At 34.3% G+C, this 12078-nt stretch overlaps 1 protein-coding gene across 8 annotated transcripts in view; it reads right to left on the reverse strand.

Moving 5' to 3' along the window:
• The window catches only part of DCUN1D4 (defective in cullin neddylation 1 domain containing 4), a 103802-nt gene that overhangs the window by 30400 nt on the left and 61324 nt on the right, over positions 1-12078 (reverse strand). For 7 of the 8 annotated variants that reach the window (XM_074229467.1, XM_074229466.1, XM_074229472.1 and 4 more), the window contains one exon: positions 5022-5092. In XM_074229467.1, coding sequence (XP_074085568.1) covers positions 5022-5092 — 71 coding nt within the window. Of the gene's footprint in view, positions 1-3160; positions 3215-5021; positions 5093-12078 lie in introns of those variants that run through there. The other variant, XM_074229471.1, reaches the window with a different exon arrangement.

Here is a 12078-nt window from a genome sequence, read left to right on the forward strand (position 1 = left end):
TGTGTTCCAAGACAACCAACAAAAAAGCTTAAATCACTCCAAAAAGTTACTAAATAATAGCAACCCTGTGATGGGAGAGAGTTCAGTATGAGTTTAGATATTAGAAAGAAGTGTGGATAACTGAATATCTAAAGTAGAACTGAAGCATGATTTTCAGTGTAAGGGAAAGATGGAGATAGACGGCCTGTGCAACTCTGGTGTTAAATGAATAGCCTACATCAGGATTGTAAGGCTCTTCAAACAAAGGTAAGACAATAGTGACCAAAACAATGATGCTTAGAGAAAAATTTAACTGTTGGGAATGAGACATTAGATATAGAGATATAAAGTTTATAAAATGAGTTAGAAATAGAATGTATTTGTAAATATACATAACCTACTTTCTCAAACCTGCTTGAGATATGTTAACAGCTTAGTTTCAGTACTTTAAATATCCTTTGAAATTTTTTAAAAGGTATACATATATATATATATGTACATACACAAACCTCACCATCTTTCCTACTCCCCTCAAAGTTCCTTGGATTCTACTGCTTCTCCAAGCTATCATTCCATCTCTCTCTTCACCCATACTGCCTACGTTAAAAAGAGTAAATTACATCTATTGTCTCCACTAAATCATCACCTATTGCAATTTGAATTCTACTCCCACAATTCTATTACAATAGCTCTCTTCCCCAGGTTGCCAATGACATCTTAATTACCTTCTTTTGAGTCCTCATCCTCAATTAACAGTATTTGACCACTCTCTCCTCCTTTGGATTTCACATTGTTCCTTTCTCTTAAATTCCTTGGCTTGTTAGATCGCTCCTCACTCTCCTTCAATCTTCCTAATCCTTCCAACCAAATGAGGATAGCTCACATGACCCAGTCATTGGTTCTTTTCTTTCTCTTCCCCTGGCAATCTCATTTACTACTATAGCTATTCCCTACTATGCTATGAAGTATAATGGATTGAGTATTGAGCATGGAATCAGAAAGACAGGTTCAAATTCTACCTTTCACACTTAGTAACTTCTACAAACCCTTACATCTACAAAGCTCCATAAGCATACACAAAATCACTGAACCACTGAGCCTCAAAGTTTTCATTTGTAAAATGGAGAAAATACCCACAGTATCTTCCCTCATGGGAACTAGTAAAAAGATCAAACTGAAATAATGTGTATATAGCACTGTGCAAACCATAAACATTTAAAACTACTCTTTCTCTACCTATCCGCTCTGCTCTGACATACATTTCATTCTTTCTAATCTTGGTCTCCTGAGTGAACTAGCTTAAGTCAGCATGATCCTTTATCCCTGACTCCCTCATCCTTTGTCTTTTACCATTCATGCTTTGACAAACTCTAAAACCTAGGGATTACTCTACTTCCTCTGCTCCATTACTGAATAAAGTACCTTTCTCTGCTCCTGATCAGAAATGGTAGATATCTGTAGATACCTGTTACCTGGGTCCACTACAAATTGATACTATCTCATCTCAAATGTGCCATTACTACAAAAACAATCAATTCTTTTATTCCTTTCTATCCTATTTCCGAGAGTTGTCATCTCTTTTCCCCTCAGACGTCTTCTATCAGTCCCTCTTCCCTATGCTCACAGTGGTGGGTCCTGATTCATGCTTTACCAAGAAAATCAAGGCCATGAACCATGAGCTGTTTATTCCACTTACCTCTTCTCTCAAACCTTGAAATCTTATTTCAATCTTAATGAATTCTAATATCTGATGAAAAGGTGGCACTTCTCCCCAGTCAATTCCACTTCATATGTACTTATTTCTATCCCTCTACTCTGGTTGAATGGTTGAACTATGAGTAATTGTTAAGTTCAATATCAACATGGTAGATGGAATCGAGGGAATAGTACCCCAGAAAATCTGTGTTGGTATCTGGGCAGTTAAACAGTTTTATCAATGACTTGGAAAAAAGCAAAGATGGTATGCTCATCAAATCTTCAGTTGATATAAAGCTGAGAGGGACAGCTGACGCAACTGGAAGACAGTCAAAATCTTTGACAACCTAATGTATTGGGCTAAATCTAAACAAAATAATAAATAGGAAATAAAAGTAAAGTCTTGCACTTGGTACAAAAAATAAACTTCAAAAGCAGACTTTTTTAGATGGAAGAAGCATGATTAGAAAAGCAGTCATTCTGAAAAAATCTAGGGGTGTTGATGTAATGCAAGTATAATATGAGTCACAGTGTACTGTGGAGCAGCCAAAAAAGCTGATGTGATCTTGAGTTACAAAAAGAGTAAGCTAGGTTCCAGAATTACCATCAGGGAGATTGAGAGCCTAACTTAGTGATGGCCTAGCATGCTATGAGGCTCAACTGAAGCAACTGAGGATGTTTATCCTGGAGAAAATAAGACTCAAGAAGGGCATAATAAATGAACGTCAAATATTTAAAAGAGCTGTCACATTGGGAAAGGATTAATTTGTTGTACTTAGCCCTACAGGGTAGAACCAGGAACAATGGATTCAAGTTACAAAGATGCCAATTTCCTAATAGTTACGGCTGTTCAAAAGGGAAATGGGGAAGTTAAAAAACATGTTGGTAGAGGAGCGGCTAAGTGGCACAGTGAATAGAGCACCAGACCTGAAGTCAGGAAGACCTGAGTTCAAATCCAGCCTCAGACACTTAATAATAACCTAGCTGTGTGGCCTTGAGCAAGCCACTTAACCCCATTGCCTTGCCAAAAAAAAAAAAAAAAAAGCAAAAGATGTTGGTAGTTTCCCTCTCCATCCTTAAAATGATCTTTAAAAAAAAAGGTTGGTCTATAACTTCTCAGATATATCATAAAAAGGATGCCCTTCATGGATAGATTGGATTAGTGGGTGCTGAGGTCTCTTCCAGTTCTCAAAAATTCTGGAACTATGACAGTATATACTGTATACTATATGGCACTGTAAACAATGCACACTATAAACACTGACAAACAAGATTTCTCTGTTAGATGTTTCTGTTTAATACTTTTCCTTTTCTATAATGAAAGATTTTATGAGGAAAGGGACGTTTGTAAAACAGAAAGTACCAATAAAATGTTTTTGTTGTTGAAAGAATAGAAGGGGCGGCTAGGTGGTGCAGTGGATAGAGCACCGGCCCTGGAGTCAGGAATACCTGAGTTCAAATCCGGCCTCAGACACTTAATAATTACCTAGCTGTGTGGCCTTGGGCAAGCCACTTAAACCCATTTTCCTTGCAAAATCCTAAAAGAAAAAAAGAATAGAATATAGTTAAATAAAAGTTTTGAACTGAAAAAGTTTAATTAGCCACAGAAACCTCCTTATTTCAAGAAAAATTTGGGAAACATATAGTTACCCTTATTTTAACTAAGCTTATACCTAATTTTCTAAATACTAGAATTTACGAGGTTTGAGTTTTGAAATCCGGCTGTCATATTTTCCAAGACAGAAAGGCCCTGAAAACAAGAACTGAGAAGATGCTAAGAGGGTAGAACACTGAAAAAAAAAAGGAGGGTTGGTATTTTCATCTTAAAATAAAGAGATAACAAATTTTAAAAGGAAAAAAGTTTCATTTATATGTGTGTGTATGGATAAAAAGATTCAAAAATAGAGAATGTAATTTAGATAATTTACTCAAATTGATTTACAGATAAGAAACTGAAATAACACTAAAGAAAAGTCTTATAGGTATTCAAAGACATAAAATGATATAAAAGGAAGGAGCACCAATATTTGGCAACATTAAAGACCTGCCTTCAAATCCTAGCTTTGGAAAGACACTGAAATTCATCTTGGACAGAAGTGACCAATAAATGGTTGAGTTGGAGTGGGGGGGGAAGGTGGAGTTTTGTTTTGTGGGGCTTTTTCCCCCTCCTTTATTTTTTGTTGTTTTGAACCTAAGGTAAAATATTGAGACTAAGAAAAAAATATTTCAACTGCTCCAAAAATTGTTGTTAAAAAGATAGCAGCAATGAATATGAAATCATCTCCTCCTGAGATACCTAAACCCTTAAGATCTTCTTCCTAACTAAACCATGAAGGAGAAACAGACTCTTGGATTAAATTAAAATGGATGTATGTGAAATATGCTGGTGTTCTTAAAATTACCTTATTCAAAGCTTTGAAGGTGGTTATCAAAAGTTCTAGGTTACTTCTTCTATCATTCAAAAACCAGTTCTGAGATTAAACAGTACAGTGTACCTTTAAAATTAGCTTTAATGTGAATATCATACAGACCACAAGGTAAGTAGCATTAGATGCAGACCAAAATAAGTTTGAAAAATTTGTCTCATGGTAGATTACCTTAATTATCTTGAAGAAAACTTAACTAATGCTAATTTTTGTGTGTAAGAAGAAAACAGATTTAAAGCACAAGAACAAGATAACTATAATGATATTAATAAACAGAGAGAGCCCTAGAGCCCTAGTCATATGCACATGACTTCATAAAAAAAAATCTAGTTCTTAAGAATTTAAATAGTACTTCTACAATCTAATCTAAATCATCATCTCCCTGGGTTTCAGTTTCCTCATCTATAAAATAAGAAGCTTTTATTAGATTAATGTTCATTTTCCAAGGAAATTCAGAACTCCATTAGCTCATTTAGATTTTCCAAGCAAAAAAAAAAAGATGCCTAGCCTTATATCCTGTATTTGTTACATTGTGTATGCCTATGAAAGAGCTTCCTACTTCACTAAAGATGACATAACTCAAGAGAGTTTATTCATAAGAGAAAAGTCCTTTTCAGGAATTAAGAGGAAAAAATGCATAGGTCAAGAATATAAAACAATATGATGAACTCAAACAAATATGCTATAGTTCCTCCTATTTCTCAACATCTAAAGACCAACATATTTTATATTTTTTTGCAAATAAAAAAAGTTAAGAATCATTAAAGCATAAATAAAAAAAGCCTTTCCTACTCTATGCCCCTCCAGATTTTCTAAGAGTCTCTCAACTGTAGTTTCCAAGAGTTTTCACACAAGTTAAATAATAGAAATCAGATTGTTCACTGTTAAAGTTTCATAAATATTTAAAAAGCTTCAACTTACATTTTCTGGTTCTACTCCAATGTCTTCACAAAATTTCTCCATGCCTTCAGGACCTACAACATCGTCAGTCCCTGAAATAAAAAGTAATTTTTACATTAACCTTTAAATAAAATCCAACTATGTACATCACTGATTTCTTTAAAGTCATATAAACCCCAAAATGCTTACTGTACAAGAAAATTTCAATTTTTTAAAAACTATGAATTATTTCAAGCAGTAGTATTGAATCAATTTTTACAGTATAAAGAGAGAGAAATATTCTAGAATTTATGTTAGGCCCAGGTTTCTCTCTAAATGTTTAAAGACAATTTACCACAATGAACATAAAGCACATGCAAAGCTGAGGCTGTCTAAATTCTAGCTATAATTAACAGTAGTTAATTCTTTTTTTTAACAGTAGTTAATTCTAAAAGTTATTTAAAAAACCTAAGGCTCTAAATTTTCCCTTTTTCTGCATTAATTTTATGTACAGAAGCATATTTATGGGTTTCATGCAAAGAATACAGAGAAGAATAAAAAGGATGGCTTTCAAATTTTTTTTCTTACCATCAAAAGAATTACATGCACATGAAGGACTAATCAGACTATTTGCTGTCAAGGGGAAGGAGGGAGAAAAACTCGAAATCTTACAAAAAAATTGAATGCTGAAAATTATCATGCATGTAGTCAAGAAAAATAAATTTATTTAAAAAAAATACAAGGGACCAAGAAACCAGAAGTCATTTATACAAAGGAATATAGGTATTAAAGAAAATGTGATTATAAAAAGAAATTTCACCTCTAGCCAACAATAATGCACCAAAGAGAACAGAAAGAGGTATAATATGGCCAAATGAAATGAGTACTAGCCACTGAGTCAGGAATCATGGTACCTAATCCTACCTCTGCTACCAAGAGGCTGTATCTACTTTGGGGAAGACACTGTCTCTTGGAGATTAATCTGTTAAGATTTTTGAGTTCTACCAATGGTGAGATTAGATCCTCCTAAAATAATCCAGCTAAAAACTGTGAACGTGACAAAAGCAATACCTTAAGATAATCAAAAGTATCATTTACTACAAGTAACCCATAGAAATTTGCATAAATTATACATCTGGACTATAGTAAAAGTCACATACCAGCTTGTTTATCACACTAATTTTGTCTATAGTTAAGAAATTTATAATATAGAAAAGCAATATAAAAATGCTATTATTAGTTAACAGCTTGCTTTAAACAAAAATGATTATAAAGTTAAAATACCAAGAAAACAAACATTTTGCAAGTGAATTTTCCAGACAGCAAAACATAGTTGTTGTTTTTTTTGGTAAGGTTTTTGCAAGGCAATGGGGTTAAGTGGATTTCCCAAGGCCACACAGCTAGGTAAGTGTCTGAGGCCAGATTTGAACTCAGGTACTCCTGACTTCAGGGCTGGTGCTCTATCCACTGCATCACCTAGCTGCCCCTGAAACATATTTCTTAAGGATCACTTTTGTGAATGGAACATATTTTCTTTCTAAATAGACCTGGAACTTTCGGCCAAGATGGTGGAGAGAAGACAGGTCCTGTGCTCGGGTCTCCTGATCTTCCCCCATAAAGACTATTAAACAAACCTCTTAATGAAGTCCTATTGATAAAACCCAGAAAGAGAAGTGAGAAAAACAACACGTACTTCAAGGTCTGCCTTTGGGGACAGGGGTTATGGCTAGCGCAGAGAGCCAGTGGGGGAGGGGTAGAGACGGACTAATCTAAGATCAGGCCTGGAGGCTTTCGCTGTGGGAACCACTTTGCTCGGAGAAACACTTCGTTATGGGAACCACTTCTCTCTGAGAAACAACCAGAGTGGAGGTGTGGCCATGGGACTGACAGTCTGGGACTTACAGGAAGCTCTAGTACCCCTACTGGCCAGGAGGACATAGTACATTCAGTGAGAAAAGTCTCCAATACCCCCCTACTGGCCAGCTGGAGATATTACACTCAGTGAGTAAAGCCTCTAGAGATCTCAATCCCAAACTTCTGTGAACCAGCCCCTCCCTCAACACAAGATCTTGAGAAAATGAAGAAAGGCCAATAAAAGAGGGGTACCATAGAAAAATTCCTAAAAGGAAAAGACCATAATTTAGAGAGATGTAGAACCCCTGAGGAAAACATGACTTGGTCTCCAGCACAGAAAGATTTCCTTGAAGAAATCTGGAAGGACTTTAAAAATCAACTGGGAAATTTGGGAAAAGAAACCCAAGACAAGATTAATACCTTGCAACAAGACAAATCCTTGGAAAATACAATTGGACAAATGAAAAAAAAGAAAATAATTCTCTCAAAACCTCATGATCAGAGAAAACTCTTACAAAATTAGAATTGACCAATTTGAAAAGGGGTTGCAAAAGGTAAATGAAGAAAATTCTTCCCTAACAAAAAGAATGGAGTCTATAGAAACCAATGACTTCATGAGAGAACAAGAATTGGTTAAACAAAACCAAAAACTTGAAAAAAAAATAGATGAAAATGTTAAATACCACATGGGCAAAACCATTGACCTCAAGAATAGATCAAGGAAAGAAAACCTAAAAATAACTGGTTTTCCTGAAAATACTGAAGAGGAAAAAAAGCCTGGACTTAATATTACAGGATTTAGTGATGGAAAACTGCCCTGATATCATAGAATCAGAGGGCAAAATAATTATTGAAAAAAATATATCGATCACCTTCGGAAAGGGATCCCAAAATGAAAACACCAAAATTCCAGAACTATCAGATAAAAGAGAAATCCTGCAAGCAGTCAGAAAGAAACAATTTAAATACCAAGGAGCCACAATATGGATTACACAGGACCTGGCAGCATCAACATTAAGGGATTGAAGTGCCCAGAATGCAAAATCCTGAAAAGCAAGGGAGCTTGGAATACAGCCAAGAATACAATATCTGGCAAAACCAAGTCTTCTCTTCCAGGGCAAAAGATGGACATTTAATGAAATAGGAGGCTTCCAACTTTTCCTGATGAAAAGATCAGGGCTTAATAGAAAATTTGAACTTCAAACAGGAGACTCAAGAGACACAAGAAAAGATAAAATTTTAAAAGGGAGGGGAAAATTGTTATCAAATAAGACAAAACTGGCAACATCCCTACCTTGAAGAAAGACTTTAACAACTCTGGAGAATTGTAACTCTATTAGAGAGAATTTAATTAGCCAGAAGAGATGGATACACATGACTTATTTGAGAAACTGTTATCCAGTAAGATGAAACTGGATATATCCTTATCTGGAAGAAAGATTCTAATAACTCTCAATAATTGTAATTCTAGTAGAGATAACAGCCAGAAGTGATGGACACTCATGACCTTTCTGTGACTCAGATAGAATGATTTAAAAACAATACCTCCTTAAAAAGGAGGACAGTAAAGAGATGGGAGGATGGAGGGGACTGAATGGGGTAAACTTCATTACATTAAGAGATACAAAGGACTTATTGTAATAGAGGGGAAGAAGGCAGGAGGTAAGAACCACCTGAATCTTACTCTCATCAGATTGGCTTAAAGCTAACATACACACACACACACACACACACACACACACACACACACTCAGTTAAATTAAGAAACTTATCTTACCTTTAGAATATTAAAAGGGGAAAAGAGGAGGGGGAGGAAAGGGGGAATCAACAGAAGGAAAAGAAGGAAGGAAGGAAGAAGGGGCAAAGGGAAAGGGGGGGGAAAAGGGGAGGTTGGATATAGAAGGGCAAACACAGAAAAATTCTGCCATGAAGGTGGCAGAATTCAGAAACAAAACACTGGGGAATACAGATAAAGGGGGAAAATACAAAGCAAAGAGATACATAAAGGTAAAGGTTGGAGTCAAATATATTTTGTTTCAAATGAAGCGAAAAAGCAAGGGTAGCAATACTTATCTCAGACAAAGCGGCTGCGAAAATAGGTATTATTAAAAGAGATAAGGAAGGAAACTACATCCTCCTAAAAAGTACCATAGAAAATAATTTCGTTACTAAATATGTATACACCCTAATAGTATAGCATCCAAATTCTAAGAGGAGAAGTTGAAGGAATTACAGGAAGACATAGACAGCAAACCTCTACTAGTGGGAGACCTCAACCTCCTGCTCTCAGATTTAGATAAATCTAACTATAAAATAAGAAATAATGAAGTTAAGGAGGTAAATAGATTGTTAGAAAGCCTAGAGAAGGAAACTGAATGGGGATAGAAAGGAATGTACCTTTTTCTCTGCAGTACATGGCACTTACACAAAAACTGACCATTTACTAGAGCATAAAAACCTAATCATCAATTGCATAAATGCAAACCTAGTAAATACAGCTTTCTCAGATCATAATGCAATAAAAATCATATGGAAATATTGGGCCAGGGAGATATAGAACCAAAACTAATTGGAAATTGAATAACCTCATTTTTAAGAATGAGTGGATCAAACAACGAATTATAGAAAGAATTAATTATTTTATCCTAGATAATGACAATAATGAAACAACATACCAAAATCTATGGGATATACTCAACGCAGCTGTCAGGGGATATATGTCTTTAAATGCTTATATGAATAAATTAGAGAAAGAGGAAATAAATGAACTATAAATATGCAACTAAAAAAATTAGAGAAAGAACAAATTAAAACCACCCAGTTAAATATCAAATTAGAAATTCAAAACATTAAAGTAGAAATTAATAAAATTGAAAGAAAGAAAACTACTGAACTAATAAATAAAAGAGCTGGTTTTATGAAAAAAACCAATAAAGTTGATAAACCTCTGGTCAATTTTATTAAAAAAGGAAAGAAGAAAACCAAATTCTATTATCATAAATGAAAAAAGTGAATTCACCACCAATGAGGAGGAAATTAAAGTAATAATTCAGAATTATTTTGTCCAACTGTATGCCAATTAATTTGATAATCTAAATGAAATGGATGAATATTTACAAAAATATGTTGCCCAGGTTAAATGAAGAGGAATACGTAAATACCTAAACAACCCTATCTCAGAAAAAGAAATTCAACAAGCCATTATTGAACACCCTAAGAAAAAATCTCCAGAGCCAGATGGATTCACAAGGGAATTCTATCAAAATTTAAGGAACAACTGGTTCCAATTCTATATAAACTATTTGGCAGAACAGGTGAAGATGTAACTCTGCCTAACTCTTTCTCTGACACCAATATGGTACTGATCCATAAACCAGGAAGAGTTAAAACAGAGAAAGAAAGTTATAGACCTATCTCCCTGATGAATATAGATGCAAAAATCTTAAAATAAAATCTTAGCAAAATGACTACAAGTTATCACTAGGATAATACATTATGACCAAGTAGAATTTATCCCAGTAATGTAGGGTTGGTTCAATATTAGGAAAACTGTCAGTATAATTAATTATATCAACATATGATTTTATCAATAGATGCTGAAAAAGCTTTTGACAAAATACAGCACGCATTCCTACTAAAAACACTAGAGAGTGTAGGAATTAATGGACTGTTCCTTAGAATAATAAACAGTATCTATGAAACCATCAACAAGCATTATATGCAATGGGGATAGGCTAGAGGCCTTCCCAATAAGATCAGGGGTGAAACAATCTCTACTATCACCACTACTATTCAATATCGTATTAGAAATGTTAGTTTCAGCAATAAGAGAAGTAAAAGAAATCAGAGGAATTAGAATAGGGAAGGAAGAGACAACACTCTCAACTCTTTGCAGATGACATCATGGTATACCTAGAGAACCCAAAAAATCATCTAAAAAACTACTAGAAATAATTTGCAACTTTAGCAAAGTCGCAGGATATAAAATAAACTCTCATAAATCTTCAACGTTTCTATATATAACTAGCAAGATGCAGCAGAAAGAACTAGAGAGAAAAATCCCATTCAAAGTAACTTTAGACAATATAAAATACCTGGGAGTCCATTACCTGTCAAGGCAGACTCAGAAAGTTTTTGAAAACAATTACAAAACATTTCTCACACAAATAAAATGAGACTTAAATAACTGAGCAAATATCAACTGCTCATGGATAGGCTGAACTAATATAATAAAAATGACAATTCTACCAAAACTAAACTACTTGTTTAGTGCCCTACCAATCAAAATTCCAAAAAATTACTTTAATGAGTTAGAAAAAATTGTACATAAATTCATATGGAGAAATAAAAAGTCGAGAATGTCCAGAGATTTAACAAAAAAAAGTGCAAAAGAAGGTGGCTTTATTGAAAAAAACCCAATAAACTTGATAAACCTCTGGTCAATTTGATTAAAAAAGGAAAGAAGAAAAACAAATTGCGATTATCATAAATGAAAAAGGCAAACTCACCACCAATGAGGAGGCTCTAAAAATTATATTATAAAGCATCAGTCATCAAAGCTGTCTGGTATTGGCTAAGAGATAGAGTGGTGGATCATAGCAGGAAATGATTATAGTAATCTGCTGTTTGATAAACCCAGAGAGTCCAACTAATGATATAAGAACTCTCTCTTTGATAAAAAATGTTGGGAAAATTTTAAGTTATTATGGAAAAAACTTAGATTAGACCAACACTTCATACCCTATACCAAAATAAGATCAAAATGGATACAGGATCTAGACATAAAAAACAATATTATAAGCAAACTAGAAGATTAAGGAATAGTTTACCTGTCAGATATAAGGAAAGGGAAGCAATTTACGACCAAGGAAGAGATGGAGAACACCATTATAAAAATAAACTAGATAATTTTGATTATATTAAATTAAAAAAAACTTTTGCACAGACAAAACCACTGTAACCAAGATCAAAAGAAATGTAGTAAACTGGTAAACAATTTTTATAACTAGTGTTTCGGACAAAGGACTCATCTCTAAAATATACAGAGAACTGAGTCAAACTTTAAAAAAAAAAAAAAGATAAGCCATTGCCCAATTGACAAATGGTCAGATGAGATGCAAAGCCAATTTACAGATGAGGAAATCAAAGGAATCCATAGTCATATGAAAAATTGCTCCAAATAACTAATTATTAGAAAAACACAACTTAAACCATCTCTGCAGTTCCACCTCACACCTCCGAGACT

The sequence above is a fragment of the Macrotis lagotis genome, chromosome 3 (assembly GCF_037893015.1).
Source record: "Macrotis lagotis isolate mMagLag1 chromosome 3, bilby.v1.9.chrom.fasta, whole genome shotgun sequence".
Classification (NCBI taxonomy): domain Eukaryota; kingdom Metazoa; phylum Chordata; class Mammalia; order Peramelemorphia; family Peramelidae; genus Macrotis; species Macrotis lagotis.